General features: G+C 41.7%; 1 protein-coding gene across 5 annotated transcripts in view; it reads left to right on the top strand.

Moving 5' to 3' along the window:
• The window catches only part of gphnb (gephyrin b), a 536,356-nt gene that overhangs the window by 371,390 nt on the left and 143,675 nt on the right, over positions 1–21,291 (top strand). For all 5 annotated transcript variants that reach the window (XM_060828874.1, XM_060828876.1, XM_060828875.1 and 2 more), the window contains one exon: positions 14,350–14,392. In XM_060828874.1, coding sequence (XP_060684857.1) covers positions 14,350–14,392 — 43 coding nt within the window. The remainder of the gene's footprint in view (positions 1–14,349; positions 14,393–21,291) is intronic.

The following is a 21,291-nucleotide window of genomic DNA, read 5'->3' on the forward strand; positions in this document are numbered from 1 at the left end:
GGAGGAGCTGGACCATTGTAAACTGTACCATGTACCATTGAGAAAATATTGCCCAGAAGGCCTTTGAAGTATTCTTATGTTGCTGTGAAGTAAAATTATTGCAACTTCAAATGTCACTGAGCATTTATAGTCTGAAAAGATTTAGCTTTTATCCTCTATCACAAATACCTGCAGATATTCTAACCAACCACTGGCAAGTGGCAGTGACAATCACACATGAACAGATGTAGAAGGCTACAAGCATTTTATGAAAATGAACAGCTTATTTAACCCATTATCAATACTTGGCTGAACAAGCTTATCTTCCCAGTTTAGGTTGTTATCACGTGTAATACTGTCTGGAATTCTGGAATATTCTCAAGAAAGAGCCAATGAATTTGTTTTAAAAATCATTTGTAAAATCTGAAATATCAGAATCTTCAAGAATGAAAGACTCATAAGTTGAAGTGACCTATGTGCAAGCAACTTCAAAATGCTGAAGAATGGAATCAGAAATTCCTATGTTAGTCATTGAATCTGTTTGTTCTCCACTTGCTATCCATGAGTATTATAATTTCAACATGCAAGGCCTGTAACCTTACTAAAAGGTTTTGTCACCCTTGCTTAAATCTGCTTTTACTGGTTGCCCAAAGAGAAGGGGGTCAGTCACTAGCTGAAGATGCAGCTGATGAATTGCAGGATCTGCTGTTCATTCATACCAATAGGATAAGAATGAAGGTCATTGTGTTGTTATTTCTGCACTGCCAGTGATCTATCATCTACGTTCCACTGTAGATAATTTTTGGACTTTTAAACAATGCTGTGGAACTGAAACACAGACCTTTAAGTAAAACAAAAAGGCAACTTTAAATGTTGAGTTGTTTTGAAGAGGAAATGATGATTGGACTTAAGCTGGTTCCATTTTGATCAACTCCACGTACAAACTGGTTTAAAAGTCGGAAATTATGGAAATGTTCAGCAGGTCTATCAGCATTTGAGAAGATTTTTTTTAAAAACAAGTTAATGTTTGAGCTGTACACCCTTGGTTAGACTCATCATCAGGGATTCTTTTGACAAAATCTCGACAACCAAAATGTTACTTGTGGTTCCAGATGTTATTGAATTTTTCTGTTTATATTTCAAATTGCCAGCAGTTTTAGTTTTCCTCACTTGCCTCTTCCTTTTTACTTCTCTCAAACTCTTCTATCTGTGGAACCATACCTGAAATTCCTTTTGAACCCCCTATTATGTTTCTGTTTCAAAAATGTACCCTTGCAGATTATTTCATTGTTAGGGGGAAAATATCTCCCTAGTTACCTTCTTGCTTTCAATTCTTTAACTACTATCCTCTAGAATTGGTGACTTTCATCACAGTAAGCCAATCAAATAAACTTAACCAATTTTTGGGAGGCACAGTGGCTCAGTGGTTTGCACTGCTGCCTCACAGCATCAGGGAGCCAGGTTCGATTTGACCCTCAGGCAACTATTTGTAGTTTGCACATTCTCTCTGTGTCTGTGGGTTTCGTCCACATGCTCCAGTTTCCTCCCACAATCCAAAGATGTGGAGTATCTATGCTAAATTGCCCCAGTGTCCAGGAATATGTAGAGTTATAGGATGGGGGATAGGTTGCTGTTCAGAGGGTTGGTGTGGACCCGATGGGCCTGCTTCCACACTGTCAGGATTTTATAGCTCTTCACAGTTTAAATGAATCTAATCAGCTGCATGTCTAACATATATTTGAAATAAAAATGGCCAGGAGGACCAGGGTTATGGAACTTCGAGACAGAAGGTACTAATGACAAACACCCAGCAAATGACACAGGAGGATGGCATTGCTTTCTATGATACTAGAGATAAGGTGAACAGCTTGTCTAAGAACCTCTAGCCCTGAACTCACAAATGAAATAGACAATCTAATGTTGCAGTTCTATTAGAAATTGAATGTTTAAAGAAGAAATCTAAAATCTCAGCAATTAACCAATAAGTCTACACAAGATTTCACAACTTGAAACAATATCAAGGTTTTTTGAAATTGAGAACTGTTAAGGAACACAAGCGCTATTAGCTTAATTCTACATGTTACAACACTATGTCATGAATTTAATTTTACTTTATACTATTCTCTCCAAGCGTGCATCCCTATATCTTTCAAAATCTTCAAAGTTCATTCACTTTTTCAGGGGAAAAAATGCAAAGAAATGCCACAGCCCTCTCGAATATATTTTATTTTGCTTTTGTACTCCAGCAGTTCTTTCTAATTAAGATTTTATGAGGGTCTTTCTTAGCTTTTTGGCAATGCAGCTGTCTACCTTTTTCTGTCTAGCCTCCCAAGTATGGATGCTTCAGTTATCTGTTCAGTTTGCTAGCTGTTCTGATCAACGTCCCATAGCTTTCGAACCTACCTCCCTGAGTGCTTTCTCCCTCAAGGTTCTATAAGAGTCATTGCAGATTTGTTCCACTAGCTGCAAGGTGGAAGACTTGTGCCAATTGTCTTTTCCTGGCAGAGTTGGGAAGTGGAGAAGTTAATGTTTCAGTTATAATCCTCCTTCAGTTCCTGAAGAAGGGTTACACCCGAAACGTTGACTTCTCCACCTCCTGCTGGTGTCTGGCTCACTGTGTTCTTACAGCCTCCTGCTTATCTACCTTGGATTCCAGCAACTGCAATTTTTTTTGTCTCAAACTGCCTTTTCCTCACAAAATGCACACCGAAAATTGTTTTTCTGCGACACCCATGAATTAAACAAAATAAAATCTTCTCTTCATGGCTTCACACTCAACCTGGCACACTTTGGGATTAATCATTCAAAAATGCAAGCAAATGATTTCACCTTCAAGACAGCTATTTGATATATATGATGATTTATATCGATGATGAATGTGATTGCCCTCTCTCCAGAATTGCAGGCACTGTTAGGGAACTCTCTTGTTTACATTTGTTTTGATCTGAGAACCACGTGCATAATTTAGTCTTTATTGATATATATGTAGACCTTGTGGCACCCCCAAAAGCACAGAAATAGGATGATTTGTTATTTAGGCTTTGCATCTCTACAATTAACCTTGCAAGATAAGCAAGCATGCAAGTAAGTTTGTACATTTATTACACCTAAGCTTGTTTGAGTTGCATTTACATCAGAGTTGTTTGTTTCTCAATCAGATGTCTCTCCCATTATCTGTGGTCAAAATTTTAATTTCTAAAACAAATTATATTCTAAAGCATTTAAACTGTGAACTGGATTATACACAACAACAGCTGGGAGGAGACTGGGGAGAAAGTCATCAAAAGAGTCAGATGATAAGATGACAAGTGAAAGCTAGCAAAGCATTATGTCATTTACACTCCGCAAACCATCGGTTGACCAAAAGATACTAATTACATGTTTTTAAATGTAATTCGATATTAATTACATGCCCCAGATTAACTAGTTATATGAAGAAATATCCCTTTGCACAAAGTTTGAGTTATATCAACAAACTTAAAACCAAAACTAAGAATGAGTTTTTTTTTAAATGCTGAATTTGTTCCGAATAGTATTTAGGATCAGGTAGAACATTACAAGGTTTTGCACTGCTGCAATGCTGTGTAGAGTAATTTTAATAATTAAAACAAAAAACTGTCAGTGCTGGAGATCTGAACTAAACAAAATCTAAAATTGCTGGATAAACTCAGCAGATCTTACCACACCTGTGGAGATGAAATAGAGTTAACATTTCATTCTGAAGAAGGATCCCATGTCTTGAAACATTAGCTGTTTCGTCTCTCCATAGATGTGGCCAGACCTGCTGAGTTTATCCTGCAGTTTCAGATTTTAATAATACTAAGCATAAATTACTTTGCTTTTGCACATAGCCAAAAAAAAATTTCAGTTTTGATGCCGCATATAATAATCTAGTCCCAAAGGTTTTTACCCCGTACATGGAAACTAAGCCTTGTGTACTTCAGCAACCAGCATTTGTAATGCCACAGTTATATTCTAAGGACAATTGCACTTTGGGAGAACTTAAAAAATCCAGGAAGATCTGTTACAGTTTTTGCCATTGTAATTTCATGATTTAACCAATGAAATTACTTGTATTATACTGAATTGCAAGTTCATGATGCAAATGCAGTAATTACATTCTACACTGAGAGCAGCCTTGGCAAGTGTTTTCTTCACAATTTGACGAAGGAGTTGGGTTGAACCAAATAGTCTCAGAAAGTATGTTCTGCATTGCTTAAATTCGCAACACATAACATTATTTGGGAAACAATAGAAGATGAATTTGTGGAAGTTTTTGAAGCCAAGAACACTGCTTCACATCTCCACTGAATGTCAGGCGGCTTTGTTGCTTCAAATTCCAGCTTCATTTTCAAAAGTTCAGAGAGCCTGCAAGACTGAAGCTGATGTCCTTGACAAAATTTTAATTTCTAAAACAAGTTATATTGTCAGAGATTTGTAGATACATTTTTAACATTTCTCACATTTGACTTGCGTTCTTACCCAAAATGGCTCCCAATGTTTAGTACATGGAAGTTAGAATGTGGCTTAAACCTGACCATTAAAAATAGGACATTGTTCACAAACTGGAATTCTGTGCATTCACCATAAGCTATAGGGCTTTGAAAAGTTTAATTTATCATCAGTTCTATCCCCTTAAGCTGCATAGTCTTTAATGCCGATTAATTGCCAACTTCATCACCATCTAAGTGCCTGTAGGTCTGTATTGCTGTAATTTTAAATGGTTTCAACCTCATGCTTCATGGAAATATCACAACGCTCCTGGAATGTTTTCCATAATATCATGTTTCAACTGTTATTTCTGCACCGGCTTCTTCAACAAGACAGTTTACTTCGACGTTGTGCATGTGTGCATCCTTAGTCCTCCTTTATTTCCCTCATCCACTGAGTATAATTAGCTTGCCTTTCAGTATTCCAACCTACATTCGTCAACTATGGTAGCCTTCCCAAACTGCATGTTTGTCGACACAAACACAGCTTTAAAACTCACTTCAGATTGCTTAACAAGTGGTGTTTTACATTGTAGCTTCTTGGTTCTACTCATCTTTTTCTATTCTGTGTGTATAACATTCAGTCTTCCTTAACTAAAATGGTTGTAAAGCAGCATGTGCATGGCTTAATACCCTTTGGGAACAGTTTCTGAATTAGGAACTTATGCTTGCCAGATCATTAAGACTGTGTGCAATTGAACAAAATGCTATTCATGTTAGATGAGCTGTTAGCTGAATTCTTGATTCTGCTATGAATTATTGCAAAACTGCAACCAAATGAAATGAATTCAAAACAAAAATGAAATAGTACAGATCACACCATCAAAACTAATAACCACAGATGGGGAAATGCCAAAGATCAAGTTGCTGGTACTTTTACTTGTAAATGGAAATCCTTTGTCTATTGTTCATGTTTATGTGAAATCAGGTGGCCCAACTGTTCAAATACCCTGAAATTATTCTGATGTAGAATTCAGTTATGCCTCAGTTGATTTAAATAGTTTAAGATCTTGAACTCTGGCAGTTTTCATCCTGCTGCTTGTTGATGATGAAAGACCTTTTATGCCATGCATGAATGTTCTTTTGCTAAGAATAGGTCAAAGAGCACTACTTTCAGTTGGCAAAATTCATATGCCTATCATATGCATATTGTATGTTCTTGTGCTATTTTTAATCTTGAAGTACTTGTGCATGAATAGTATCAATTAGAAGATCTACTGTATAAATGTGTTTCATCATGTTGGAAGAAGGTTCATATCCAGCACCTCTCCCTTATGCCACAATGTCACTGTGAACAAACTGTGGTGAAGGGACAATTAGAGGCCAAATATTTTGCCTGGAGGATGAAAGAAAAGTGAGTCATTTCTGTGCAACTATATTGTGAACAATTTGAGAGCCCTGAGGCAAATTTCTTGACCTGAAAATCCAAGATGGGACAGCGCACAAGGAGCTGACGACAAATAACATGGCTCAAAGAAAAGAGCAACCTTATTTAAGTTATGGTAAGCAAGAATACACATTTTCACCCCATGCATTCTACAGAATGCAATGATAGAACGCTGAAACCCATGGTGTATCACAGATCACCCAGTTCCCATAACATCCAACCTTTTTCTAACTCAGCCAGGTCCTTCCCATTGGGTGTACCTGCCATCAAATACACAAAAAGGTTGACCTCTTAATAACTTAGACAAACAATGAGTTACAATGAAGTACTTGTGATTCATTTGCAATTTGTGGGCTCCTGGGGGTGGAGCATATGGGATGAAAGCACCAGCCAATGGAACAGTATCTGGTGTGTTCTAACCATCTGTATGTAAAGAAACATTAACCAATCGAAATTACTGATTCAGCACCGGTGTGGCCACAGCAATACCATTTTGAACATAAGCATTAATTTTAATGTAAAATACTTTTCATCCACTTGCACTTGCATATTTGCAAGGTTTGTAGCTCAGGTTGAGGTTTAGGGTGTAGGTTTGATATCCAGGCGTTTCATTACCTGGCTAGGTAACATCATCAGTGGCAACCTCCTAGTGAAGCGAATACTGCACTTGTGTATTTATGTAGCAGATATCTACAAAACCACCGCTTGATGTAAACAGTCTTTTTCTTTCAGTATTGCTTGGAATTCTCTTACAAATTTATTAGGCATAGCTGATCTCAGTACATTTTATGCTTTTGTGCAGGAATTGCAATCAGTGCTTTAGTTCCAAAAGCATGTTTGCTGAGAATTTGACATGTGCCCAACCAACCTGAATCAAATTTGGAATTCACTTTGGCGACAACAATTCTCAAGTCCAGATACAGTATTCTCACTCAGTCATGATACATCTGGATTAGTAGTGCTGGAAAGAGCACAGCAGTTCAGGTAGCATCCAAGGAGCAGCGAAATCGACGTTTCGGAAAAAAGCCCTTCAACAGGAATAAAGGCAGTGAGTCTGAAGCGTGGAGAGATAAGCTAGAGGAGGGTGGGGGTGGGGAGAAAGTAGCCTAGAGTACACTGGGTGAGTGGGGGAGGTGATAGGTTAGGGAGGAGAGGGTGGAGTGGATAGGTGGAAAAGGAGATAGGCAGGTAGGACAAGTCCGGACAAGTCATGGGGACAGTGCTGAGCTGGAAATTTGGAACTAGGGTGAGGTGGGGGAAGGGAAAGTGAGGAAACTGTTGAAGTCCACATTGATGCCCTAGGGTTGAAGTTTCCGGCGCGGAAGATGAGGCATTCTTCCTCCAGGCGTCGGGTGGTGAGGGAGCAGCGGTGAAGGAGGCCCAGGACCTCCATGTCCTCGGCAGAGTGGGAGGGGTAGTTGAAATGTTGGGCCACGGGGCAATGTGGTTGATTGGTGCGGGTGTCCCGGAGATGTTCCCTAAAGTGCTCTGCTAGGAGGCGCCCAGTCTCCCCAATGTACAGGAGACCGCATCGGGAGCAACGGATACAATGAATGATATTAGTGGATGTGCAGGTAAAACTTTGATGGATGTGAAAGGCTCCTTTAGAGCCTTGGATAGAGGTGAGGGAGGAGGTGTGGGCGCAGGTTTTACAGTTCCTGCGGTGGCAGGGGAAAGTGCCTGGATGGGAGGGTGGGTTGTAGGAGGGTGTGGACCTGACCAGGTAGTCACGGAGGGAACGGTCTTTGCGGAAACCGGGAAGGGGTGGGGAGGGAAATATATCCCTGGTGGTGGGGTCTTTTTGGAGGTGGCATAAATGTTGGAGGATGATTTGGTTTCTGCGAAGGTTTGTAGGGTGGAAGGTGAGCACCAGGGGCGTTCTGTCCTTGTTACAGTTGGAGGGGTGGGGTCTGAGAGCGGAGGTGCAGGATGTGGATGAGATGCGTTGGAGGGCATCTTTAACCACGTGAGAAGGGAAATTGCGGTCTCTAAAGAAGGAGGCCATCTGGTGTGTTCTGTGGTAGAACTGGTCTTCCTGGGAGCAGATACGGCGGAGGCGGAGGAATTGGGAATACGGGATGGCACTTTTGCAAGAGGTAGGGTGGGAAGAGGTGTAATCCAGGTAGCTGTGAGAGTCGGTGGATTTGATACATCTACACTGTTTCAGAGATGGTCTCAGTCATTTTCCTACTTTGCCAGCAGTAGCAGGTGTATGTTTCCACACAGGACAGCACTATTAGTTTCTGCATGTCAGCAATGTCAAAGCAGAAAGTAGATTGCATTTCTCATTATCTAAATAGCCTGACTGAAACAAATGAAGTCAATCAGTCTCCTACAGAGCACACACTTATTCGTGCAATCTCATATGTACGTACCTGTGAACTATGAGAAATCAAGAAATAATTAAAGACGTAAAAGTGAAAATGTTATGATACTATGGCAGTGTAATGAGTAGCATCAAATAATTAAAATATGTCTTTGAGATGTAGAGTGAGTATGAACAGCAAGGAGGAGACAAAGCAAGTAAAGAGAAGCATGTTCACAGAGCAGACTCCTGCATTCTGAATAAAAGCAAAGAAAGATGCTGAAGATCTGAAATAAGAACAGAAAATGCTGGAGAAACTTCGCAGGTTTGGTAACATCTGTGAAGAGAGAAACAGAAATTAACCTTTAAAGTCTGGTTTTCAGAACTCAAGCATTCTGGGTGCTGATTTAGAGACAGCAAGAAAGTAATGGGACACCGAGATGCAGACAAGCTAAAAGTTGTGGTATTAGATTAGATTAGATGCCCTACAGTATGAAAACAGGCCCTTCAGCCCAACCAATCAACACCGACCCTCCGAAGAGTAACCCACCCAGACCCATTTCCCTCTGACTAATGCCCCTAGCACTATGGGCAGTTTAGCATGGCCAATTCACCTGACCTGCACATCTTTGGACTGTGGGAGGAAACCGGAGCACCCGGAGGAAACCCACGCAGACACTGGGAGAATGTGCAAACTCCATACAGACAGTCACCCAAGGCTGGAATCGAATCTGGGATCCTGGTGCTGTGAGGATTTCCAGTATCCTCCCTCGTCAACAGTCTTTACACAGAGCCACACAACCGGCAAAAGGATAATTGGATGCCATCAGTCTGTGTGAATTCAGAGACAGGCCCCTAAAGTAGAATAACAGTTTCCCAACTGTTTCCTGTCGGTTTTATTCATTCTGTGAAACACTGTAACAATTAGTTTTTCACTGCAGCATTAACAAAGAAAGACACATTGAACTTTTATGATCAAGTGTTGAATTTGATGACTGTTCTTGAAGTTAGGAGAAAGTGAGGACTGCAGATGCTGGAGATCAGAGCTGAAAATGTGTTGCTGAAAAAACACAGCACGTCAGGCAGCATCCAAGGAGCAGGAGAGTCGACGTTTCGGCAATGAGCCCTTCTTCAGGAATGAGGAAAATGTGTCCAGTAGGCTAAGATAAAAGGTAGGGACGAGGGAGGAGGGCGAGGGGCGTTGGAAATGCGATAGGTGGAAGGAGGTCAAGGTGAGGGTGATAGGCCGGGGTGGGCGCGGAGATGTCAGGAAGAAGATTGCAGGTTAGGAAGGTGGTGCTGAGTTCGAGGGATTTGACTGAGACAAGGTGGGGGGAGGGGAAATGAGGAAACTGGAGAAATCTAAGTTCATCCCTTGTGGTTGGAGGGTTCCTAGGCGGAAGATGAGGCGCTCTTCCTCCAACCGTCGTGTTGCCACCTCCAAACAGATCCCACCACCAGAGGTATATTTCCCTCCCCTCCCCTATCAGTGTTCGGAAAAGACCACTCCCTCCGTGACTCCCTCGTCAGGTCCACACCCCCCACCAACCCAACCTCCACTCCTGGCACCTTCCGCTGCAACTGCAAGAAATGCAAAACTTGCGCCCACACCTCCCCCTTACTTCCCTCCAAGGCCCCAAGGGATCCTTCCATATCCGCCACAAATTCACCTGCACCTCCACACACATCGTTTACTGCATCCGCTGCACACAATGTGGCCTCCTCTATATTGGGGAGACAGACCGCCTACTTGCAGAACGTTTCAGAGAACATCTCTGGGACATCTGGACCAACCAACCCAACCACCCCGTGATTCAGCACTTCAACTCCCCCTCCCACTCCACCAAGGACATGCAGGTCCTTGGACTCCTCCATCGCCGACCATAGCAATACGACGGCTGGAGGAAGGGCGCCTCATCTTCCGCCTAGGAACCCTCCAACCACAAGGGATGAACTTAGATTTCTCCAGTTTCTTCATTTCCCCTCCCCCCACACGTTGGCTCAGTCAAATCCCTTGAACTCAGCACCGCCTTCCTAACCTTCAGTCTTCTTCCTGACCTCTCCACTCCCACCCCCACTCCGACCTATCACCCTCACCTTGACCTCCTTCCATCTATCGCATTTCCAACGCCCCTCCCCCAAGTTCCTCCTCCCTACCTTTTATCTTAGCCTGCTGGACACACTTTCCTCATTCCTGAAGAAGGGCTCATGCCCAAAACGTCGACTCTCCTGCTCCTTGGATGCTGCCTGACCTGCGCTTTTCCAGCAACACATTTTGAGCTCTGTTCTTGAAGTTAGTAAATCTTGGTAATGTTATTGTGATTAAGTGCATTAATGTGGCTAGCTGATATGTTGTTGAATTTTTGTTTTAGAAACTTAGGTTTTTGCGGCAAAGGCACCAATACAGCACACAGTTCTTTGCATTGTGTGGTACACAGCGTGGGCAAACTGCAAACAGTGTCAATAAGTACTGATACATTCAGATGGTCTTAAAAAATACAGAATATACGTCAATTGTTGATATCCAGCAACACAAGCAGTTGTGTAATGTCATTTACAGAGTAGGTAGTAAGAAACTATTTCCGTCAGTAGGCAGATGGAGGACTGGAGGACATGCATTTAAGGTGGTGAGCAAAAGCAGCAATGTTGATATGAGGATAAACCACTTTAATGCAGTATGTGGCCAGGAATACACTGCCTCAGTGAATAGTAGGGGCAGATCCAATTGTGCCTTTGAAAAAAAGTCATTACCTGAAGAAGGAAAAATAATAGAGGTATGCAGTGGAAAGGGCGGGGGAATGTCTGCTCTTACGGAGAGGAAACACTAACGTGGGCGGCTGAATGATCTCCTTCAGTGCCCTAATCTTTCTCAAATTCTCTGGTAGTCATGAATAAATTGTGTAAAGAATTCAGAAGAAACTTCTTATCCAGGGAATAAATAGAATGTGGAGCTTGTTGCCACAGACACTACAATACTTGAGGTGAATTTGATAGATGCCTTTAAAGAGGAAGTTAGTCAAGTGCAAGAGAAAGGAATTGAAAGAGATGCAGGTAGTTTGAAGTGAAATAGGGTGTGAGGAGACTTGTGTGGCGAGAGGGGTTTGGTCATAGGTTATATTTCTGTGCTGTAAATTCATTGTAATCCCATGTACTTGGTGGAATTACTGGTTTCCTTTAAATAGTAATTCACATTAAAACTGCTACCATATTCTAGAAAAGGTGAGAAAGAATGTGCTTTGTTTTGCTGTTTGAAATTTAAATTAGTACTTTTTCTTTTGATCCAACATTACTGTATAAAATGCAGTTAAACAAAGTTGTCACATTTCCAGCAATGTTTCTGTTATTATATTGTCTATCATTTGAAGAGCAAATACAATAATTATTTAAAATTCTTTGCAACCCACATAGGTTAAAGCACCTCTGGTGTCTGGTAATTCATCTAAACTAGCAATTCTTTCAAATTGTGACAAATCAGAATTAATTAATTTGCTATAATTGGCTCTCTGAATGCTGATTGTGTTACTTTGACACTGATTGTGTTAGTTTCACCTCTTTTTGAGGTAGATTAATGTTAAAGTAGTCTACTAGGGCACCTTTTTTTTCTGACTGATTTCATTTTCCTCCTCCTCTGTTTCAGGTTTATGGCTTTTTCCATATTTAACAGGAGCTAATAGCATATACATGTAAGCCAGCAGTAAGTCCAGCTGCTGTATGGTATCTGGGAATTCATCTGCTCACCCTTCCTCATAAATTGACCCTTGCTAATCCCTGAGCATCCCTGGATTCTTCAAATGTAGTGTTCACGATGCTCAAACCAATAGTAAAAACGATATGTGGTAGGTCTTTAACGAAAAATGAGGTGAATACAGCAGCATAGGCAACTTGGAAGAGGAGGAGGCAGCAAAAAGTGAAAACAGAAAAATAGATAGTCGTGGAAATAGTTGTAGATGAAGAAAGCAACAGCCCATTTTGCAACTACATTTGTCTTGTTATTGGTGACATCTTTGTGAGTGTACATTTAAATAGATTGTATATGTCAAAGGAATGCAGAAGAGGTTGGATCTTTATTTGGGAATACTTGTAACTAAAGTCACAGATTGACCCCCTTCTCAGCTTACCCCCAATAAAGAATAGGTTAGACATCATTACTGTTGATCAAGGAAACAGCTTCATTAGCACATAATGTTTTCCAAACTCAACAGTCAGAGCAGCCTAATGCTTGTGACACTTGAATGAGTATGACAGGTGTGATATCCGAAGCGCTGTTCAGTTTATATAGATAGCGCTGTTACAGATGTTTATTAAATGTGAATATACTGAAGTCAAAGATGTAAATATGCATTCAATGTGGCATTCTATTTTTATAAATAAATTGAGACAGATGTTGCTCTAGTATTTGAGATGAACTGTACATTTTTCTCCATCTTCACTTTTTCATGTCTCATATACTGTTTATATTGCATTCCTATTGTTTTTCTTACGCCATTAAACTCTTGCCTAAGTTTTTTCTCTGATTTTCATTATCAGACAAATGGGTGGGTGCCTTAAATAATGCTGTTAAGGATAATACGTACATATAAATGGAAGGCTAAATGAAGAAGTTGCAAATGCAGTACATCAGTCTTCATCACCAGCGCATTCTTAAGCTATGCTTCCTTTGTCTTGTAAGCCAGTTGTATGGATGTCCATCCGTCCCATCCTAGTTCGCTAGCAACAACAGGATTACAAAGCAATTGAACTGCATTCATTTCTCATTCAATGTCAGCATTCTTTTTTCTATTCTTTACTCTTGTTTTCATGTAACTGAAAGAATCTTCCATAGTATGTTTTTAGTCTTTCAAAAATGTATAGTTCGGGCAACTTGGTCAATCCCAATCATGTTCCTAAAGGCTTGTTATATTGTTAGTTCTTCAAGGAGATTCAGCTTTGATTCATTCCAACCCACACATAAGTTATTGTGCAGATCTGTCAATTACTTTACACTGACAGTTCTGACATTAGGGTAAAGAAGTAAAATGCCGTTCATCGAAAGAAAGTGAGAGGGACGCTGACTGGGACTAGGCATGTTCATGTTTATATAATTAACAAAAATCACTGTGCAAAAATATAATGGTGTAGGATTATAGTGGGGAATGTAGCATGCAGTACAACTGATATTTATTTTATGTTCTTTTAAGCTCCTTTCTGTGCTTTATGGCCCTTTTTTGCTTGAATCAGCAAGCAGTTCCTGCCTGTTTTCCCAGTCTTGTGTGTGGGTTAATGCTGGTGGTTCCACAATTTGCATGTTTTCTCGTGTGTTAATAGCAAGTGCGTTTGAAAAGTGTAAAAGGCCAAATCTATATTAAACCTCTCATTAGTTCTTTTGTTTACTATTTCATTTCTTAAAGAAATTTATTAGATTTCTGAGCTTCTCTGTTCATTATAAATCTTTTGTTTTTGTTTACGCATTAGCTCCACCATAGGTTGGAAGGGCTTAAAGATGAACTCAGAAGGCATAGAGGATACAACTCGCGAGTAACTATTACTGATCAAAGGAGCTTCTACCATTCGCAAACTTTGCTTTGCGCTATGAGTTCTAGCTCCTTGCTATTCTATCTATGTGAAGATTCTTGACTGTCTGTTTCTCCCACCTTAACACTGTCCACTAGTCTGCGCCTTGAACATTTGTCTTAGAACTTTCAATTATCATTTTCGCATTTAGAGCCTCCTAATTCATATATGGTGTAATTCTTGGTGTTTTGTGTCTGTGTGTGTGTGCGTGTGTATGTATGTATGTTTATATTTCTAAAGAATATTGCTAGCTCCAGAACACACAAGCCCTTCTACATGGATTAGTTTATTGCAACATGCCACATTCATTTCTGACACTTTTCTTCCTTCATGCAGTTTTCATGGCTATTTATGCTTAGCAGATCTGATGCAACTTTTCTTTGAGCTATGATGTTTTGTCTAATAACTTTTGCCTCCATTTTGATGGGTTTCCAGATTTCATGCATTTGCATTTTAATATTCTAGGGCGAGGAATCATAAGCTTCCCCATTATAGCATCTTCGCACAAACGTCATTTCATCGTGGTGATCCAGCTTTGTTCATCATGATCTATGCTGTTATAACTCACTGCATGTCTGTCTGTTTGAGGCATCTGTTCATAATATAGTCTTAAAAAATAATGTCTATTCTCCCTGCAGGTCCAGTCACGATGCAGCAGCAAGGAAAATATCCTGAGAGCCAGTGAGTACTTAATCTAGCTTTTGATCACTGCATAGTATTTAAAAGGTGTTTAAAAACATTCAGTCTTAAGGCAGCTGTTCCTTGACATTAGGCATCAATCTAAATAAAAGTATTTTGGTTTTTGAGTATTGATGAAAAGAATAGAAATTTCATCAAGAAACTGTCATTCCCATATTTTTGTTTAATTCAAACAAGGTACGGTGCTTGGATTTGTTTTGTTTCCTGCAGAAGACAGGTCCAGCATATTTTTATTTTACTACAGCTAAGTGTATTTAGAATAGGCAGGCAGCGGGATTAAAAGAGGTAGCACCACATCTATCTGTTGACTATCTTAGAAAAGACAATTGTGGTGATTGTAACAAGGTCGCCCAGCTGAACCTCATAGAATGTGAGCTCCTTGATAGGGGCTATTCATTAGGGACCCCTGGCTGACAAATTAAACAGAGGAATGCCTGAGATTCTGATACTCTCCGTGCTGACTCTGACGTGGCTGTGGCAGAATCAAGGACTTTTCATATATAAATAAAGGGTGACTTGGTGTTGGATACCGACCTCTGGAGTTATTTCAGTGCAGATGAGAGTGGCAGTAATGATGTAACTGTGCAAAAAAGCCTGTTGGCTGAAGCCCAACTAGACTTGAAACAGGCACAAAAAATGGCTTTATCACTGGAAAATGCAGCAAGTAGACACAGGAATTGTAGGTTACTCACATGGAAGTGGACACTTTTGCCAGTCCACCTAAACTTAGGGATCACCACTTGAGTGCAGGCAATTGCATAGCATCAGTCAAGACACACCTTAATTGGAGGGACTCTAGGTCATCCCACAGCAAATCTCTAAAACAAAGCCAAGCCTTGGCCAATGGTTAAAATTTTCTTCAGGGTATGGGCTAGGAAGCCATTGTAGTTGCTACCGGTATGTAGATTCGAGACAGCAAAAGAGTCCTACTAGACCTAAATTGACTAAGGGAACTCACAGACATATATCCAGGAGAGTTCATATGCTGAAAAGTCCATCTACATCTGAGTTGGAGAAGTTAAATTGCTGAGCAACATCCAAATCAGAACCAACAAAATAAATGTCTGGTTAAATGGTCATTCAGTTCTAATGGAGATCAGTATGCTGTGGCCGTGTCAGTGATTGCAGAATCAGTTTTAAAATTCATTCTGGGCTCCAACCCTTAAGTTTGCACAGGACCTCGGCTAGACTGAGAACCTATACCAGGGAACTTTTACAGATTAATGGTACAACTTTGGTTCCAGTTTCTTGTGAAAAGCAGTTGGTTCAATTACCACTGATTGTAATAAACAACTTGGGCCCAAGCTTGATGGGGTGAAATTGGTTCAGAGAGATTCACCTAGATCGCCTCAACATTTTTCAGTTAGAAAATGGTTGCCAGAGTGAAGCCCTAATAAGATGTCTTCCAGTAAGATCTAGGGACTAAAAAAGGAACCAAGGCTACCTTGTCAGCTTGAATGTTGACCAGGAGCCATTTCTGCCCAGTCCTCCCAATGTCATTTTCCCTATGGGCAAAAATATAGGCCGAAATCAGAAGACTGGAAGTGAAGGAATCATCAAACCAGTCCAATTTGCAGAATGGCCAGCACCATTTGTACCGATTGTGAAGCCCTACAGGTTGGTTCGCCTTTGTGCGGACTGTAAACAGTGGAGACAGTAAACCACGTTTTGCAACTGGATAAGTACCCAATCCCTCAGATAGAGGATTTGTACGCAAATCTGACAGGGTTGCTGTCCTTCTTGAAGCTGGACTTGAGCCACGCATACTTGCAATTGTATTTAAATGAGGATTCCCAGAAGTATGCAACAAATAACACCCATAAGGCTTTGTACCAATAACACAAGCCTGCCATTTGGAGCATCACCAGAATCTGCAATTTTTAAACAGATGCTGCAGAACATTTTGCAAGGTCTACCTCAGGTTGCCATTTAGATGACACGCTAATAACAGGGGACATTATTAAGGAGCTCTTAAAGAACTTGAGTATATTATTTAGATGTTTTTCTAAGGTGGGCGTACACCTATGAAGGGTAAAATGTGAGTTCCAGGCCCCTAAAGTGGCATACCTGGGCTACAGCATTGACAAGACCAGATTATACCATTGGAAGATAAAGTAGGGGTAAACAAGGTGCCCTGGCTCCCACATATACCCAGAAGCTTAGATCATTTCTCGGGCTGATGAATTATTATTGGAAGTTCATACATAATCAGACCTGCATCCTGGCACCTTTGTATCAACTCCTAAAAAAGATTAGATTAGATTAGATTCCCTGCACTGTAGAAACAGGCCCTTCGACCCAACAAGTCCACACTGACCCTGAAGAGCAACCCACTCAGATCCATTCCCCTACATTTACCCCTGACTAGCGCACCTAACACTACGGGCAATTTAGCATGCCCTATTCACCTGACCTGCACATCTTTGGACTGTGGGGGGAAACCGGAGCACCCAGAGGAAACCCATGCAGACATAGGGAGAACGTGCAAACACAGACAGCCAGCCGAGGCTGGAATCAAACCTGGGACCCTGGTGCTGTGAGGCAGCAGTGCTAACCATAGAGCCACCGTGCCACCCCTGAAAAAGAGTCAGCCTTGGAATGGTTGCATAGCCAAGTCAAAGCTTTCGGTCAAGTGAAGAAAGCTATCACCTTTTGGCACACTATCAGTCCACAAGACCTGATATTGATGTTCAATTCCTCCCTGTACAGAATCCGGGTGATATTACCTCATAGGTGGCCCAATGGAGAGGAACACCCAGTAGACTATGCATCCTGGATTTTAGCTAAGGCAGAACATAACTATGCCCATATAGAGAAAGAAGGATGGGGACTCATATTTCGAGTCAGAAGGTTCCACTAGTACCTTAATGGACGAAGATTGGTCATACGAGATCACAAACCCGAGCTAGGTCTATTTATAGAGGACAAGGCAGTGCCATCCATAGCTTCAGGCTGAATTCAGAGGTTGGCTCTAATCTAAGTGCCTATAATTAGAAGTTAGAACAGTGTCCGGGAGGCCAAGTAGCAAATGTGGATGCGTTGAGCCGCCTCCCACTGGCAGGTACACCACTAGTGGTACCACCAATAGAAGAGTTGGTTTTTAAATTTTCTGGACACACTTCCAGTCACAGCTGACAATATCAGACTTGGGGTGCAGAAAGATCCAGTCCTGTCAAAATTGAAATAGCTGGTGATGAAGGGGGTAAATCAAAGGACAATCGCAACCAGAATTAAAACATTTCTGGACCCAGAGAGACGAGATCACAGTAGAGGATGGCATATTTTTACAGGGTGCAAGAATAAAGGTCGCCACTAGATACTGGCTGAACTCCACCAGGATGATCTAAGCGTCTCCAAAATGAAGATGCAGCAAGAAGTAATGTCTGGTGGCCAGATTGAAGACAGACATAGCCGCCTTGGTCAGGCAGTACGTCAAGTGGCAACAAGAAGAAAGATTACTGCAAGCGGCTACCCCACATCCACGGAAATGGCCAGGTAAACCTTGGACTCGGTTACACGTTGACTATGCAGGTTCTTTAAAGGGCTCTTAGTCATTGTGGGTGCCCATTCAAAGTGGTTAGGCATGCACAGTGTTCATTTGTCAAATACGGAGGGGGGGGGTGTATAGATGTGATGCTCCTGAACAAGCATGTGGACCATATGAAAACAGCAAACTCTCAAACGATGTGGGAGCAAAATGTGCCGTGATCCTCAGAACAGTCAGCAAAGCTGTCGGAAGCAGTAGTTCACCCTCTCCATCAAGTGTTGACAAGATTTCTGAATCTGAGATGGACATGAAGGATGTAGCCACATCGACACCTTTGCTGGCAGAAGAAGTGATTTTCTACTGAGGTGTTTGTGGCGCAAGAGGCAAGCTCCCGTATTGGATGCCAAGTCAGAGGAACATGACACAGTGCTAAAGCGCCCCAGTAGGCTCTACAAGAAAAAGGACTGGCCTATTTCTTCGGATTCAGAGAAGCAGGGATGTAGTTATTGTAATGATGTTAACTAGGTTGGGGCTGTTAATCTGGTCCAATCAGGGAGCCCTGGCTGAAAGATACTCTGGGTAATGACTCTGAGGTTGTGCCAGAATCAAGGACTTTCTGTGCATAAATAAAGAGTTGCTGACAGGATACTGGCTTCTGTCCTGTTATTTCAACTGTATGTAAATATTCCAAGACTCATAGAGTCATAGAGATGTACAGCATGAAAACAGACCCTTCGGTCCAACCCGTCCATGCTAACCAGATATCCCAACCCAATCTAGTCTCACCTGCCAACACCAGGCCCATATCCCTCCAAACCCTTCCTATTCATATACCTATCCAAATGCCTGTTAAGTGTTGCAATTGTAGCAGCATCCACCACTTCCTCTGGCAGCTCATTCCATACCTGTACCACCCTCTGTGTGAAAAAGTTGCCTCTTAGGTCTCTTTATATCTTTCCCCTCTCACCCTAAACCTGTGCCCTCTAGTTCTGGACACCCCCACCCCAGGGAAAAGACTTTGCCTATTTACCCTATCCACGCCCCTCATAATTTTGTAAACCTCTATAAGGTCACCCCTCAGCCTCCAATGCTCCAGGGAAAACATCCCCAGCCTGTTCAGTCTGTCCCTATAGCTCAAATCCTCCAACTCTGGCAACATCTTTGTAATTTTTTTCTGAACCCTTTCAAGTTTCACAACATCTTTCCGATAGGAAGGAGACCAGAATTGCATGCAATATTCCAAAAGTGGCCTAACAATGTCCTATACAGCCGCAACGTGACCTCCCAACTCCTGTACTCAGGAAAGCATACCAAACGCTGCCTTCACTATCCTATCTACCTGCGACTCCACTTTCAAGGAGCTATGAACCTGCACTCCAAGGTCTCTTTGTTCAGCAACACTCCCTAGGACGTTACCATCAAGTGTATAAGTCCTGCTAAGATTTGCTTTTCCAAAATGCAGCACCTTGCATTTATCTGAATTAAACTCCATCTGCCACTTCTTAGCCCATTGGCCTATATGGTCCAGATCCTATTGTATTCTGAGGTAACCCTCTTCGCTGTCCACTACACCTCCAATTTTGGTGTCATCTGCAAACTTACTAACTGTACCTCTTATGCTCGCATCCAAATAATTGATGTAAATGACAAAAAGCAGAGGATCCAGCACCAAACCTTGTGGCACTTCACTGGTCACAGGCCTCCAGTCTGAAAAACAACCCTCCACCACCACCCTCTGTCTCCTACCTTCTAACTGTATCCAAATGGCCAGTTCTCCCTGTATTCCGTGAGATCGAACCTTGCTAATCAGTCTCCCATGGGGAACCTTGTCGAACGACTTACTGAAGTCCATATAGATCACATCTACTGCTCTGCCCTCCTTAATCGTCTTTGTTACTTATTCAAAAACTCAATCAAGTTTGTGAGACATGATTCCCCATGCACAAAGCCATGGTGACTATCCCTAATCAGTCTTTGCCTTTCCAAATACATGTACATCCTGTCCCTCAGGATTCCCTCCAACAGCTTGCCAACCACCGAGGTCAGGCTCACCGGTCTATAGTTCCCTGGCTTGTCCTAATCACCCTTCTTAAACAGTGGCACCACATTTGCCAACCTCCTGTCTCCGGCACCTCACCTGTGACTATCGATGATATAAATATCTCAGCAAGAGGTCCAGCAATCGCTTCTCTAGCTTCCCACAGAGTTCTAGAGTATACCTGATCAGGTCCTGGGGATTTATCCGCCTTTACCCGTTTCAAGTCATCCAGCACTTCCTCCTCTGTAATCTGTACATTTTGCAAGGTGTCACCGTCTATTTCCTGACAGTCTATATCTTCCATATCCTTTTCCACAGTAAATACTGATGCAAAATGCTCATTTAGTATCTCCCCATATTCTGCGGCTCCACACAAAGGCCCTCTTGCTGATCTTTGAGGGGCCCTATTCTCTCCCTAGTTACCCTTTTGTCCATAATGTATTTGCAAAAACCCTCTGGGTTCTCCTTAATTCTATTTGTCAAAGCTATCTCCTGTCCTCTTTTTGCCCTCCTGATTTCCCTCTTAAGTATACTCCTACTTTCTTTATACTCTCCTAAGGATTCACTCGATCTATCCTGTCTATACTTTACATATGCTTCCTTCTTTTTCTTAACCAAACCCTCAATTTCTTTAGTCATCCAGCATTCCCTCTACCTACCAGCCTTTCCTTTCATCCTGACAGAAATATACTTTCTCTGGATTCTCATTATCTCAGTTCTGAAGGCTTCCCATTTTCCAGCTGTCCCTTTACCTGCAAACATCTGCCCCAATCAGCTTTTGAAAGTTCTTGCCTAATACCATAAAAATTGGCCTTTCTCCAATTTAGAACTTCAACTTTTAGATCTGGTCTATCCTTCTCCATCACTATTTTAAATCTAATAGAATTATGGTCGCTGGCCCCAAAGTGCTCCCCCACTGACACCTCAGTCACCTGCCCTGCCTTATTTCCCAAGAGTAGGTCAAGTTTTGCACCTTCTGTAATAGGTGAATCAGAATACTGAATCAGAAAATATCCTTGTACACACTTAACAAATTCCTCTCCATCTAAACCCTTAGCACTATGGCAGTCCCAGTCTGTATTTGGAAAGTTAAAATCCCCTACGACAACCACCGTATTATTCTTACAGATAGCTGTGATCTCCTTACAAGTTTGTTTCTCAATTTCCCTCTGACTATTAGGGGGTCTATAATACAATCTCAATAAGGTGATCCTCCCTTTCTTATTTCTCAGTTCCACCCAAATAACTTCCCTGGATGTATTTCTGGGAATATCCTCCCTCAGCACAGCTGTAATGCTATCCCTTATCAAAAATGCCACACACACCCTCCTGTCTCGCCTCCCTTTCTATCCTTCC

Source organism: Hemiscyllium ocellatum, chromosome 8 (assembly GCF_020745735.1).
Source record: "Hemiscyllium ocellatum isolate sHemOce1 chromosome 8, sHemOce1.pat.X.cur, whole genome shotgun sequence".
Lineage (NCBI taxonomy): Eukaryota > Metazoa > Chordata > Chondrichthyes > Orectolobiformes > Hemiscylliidae > Hemiscyllium > Hemiscyllium ocellatum.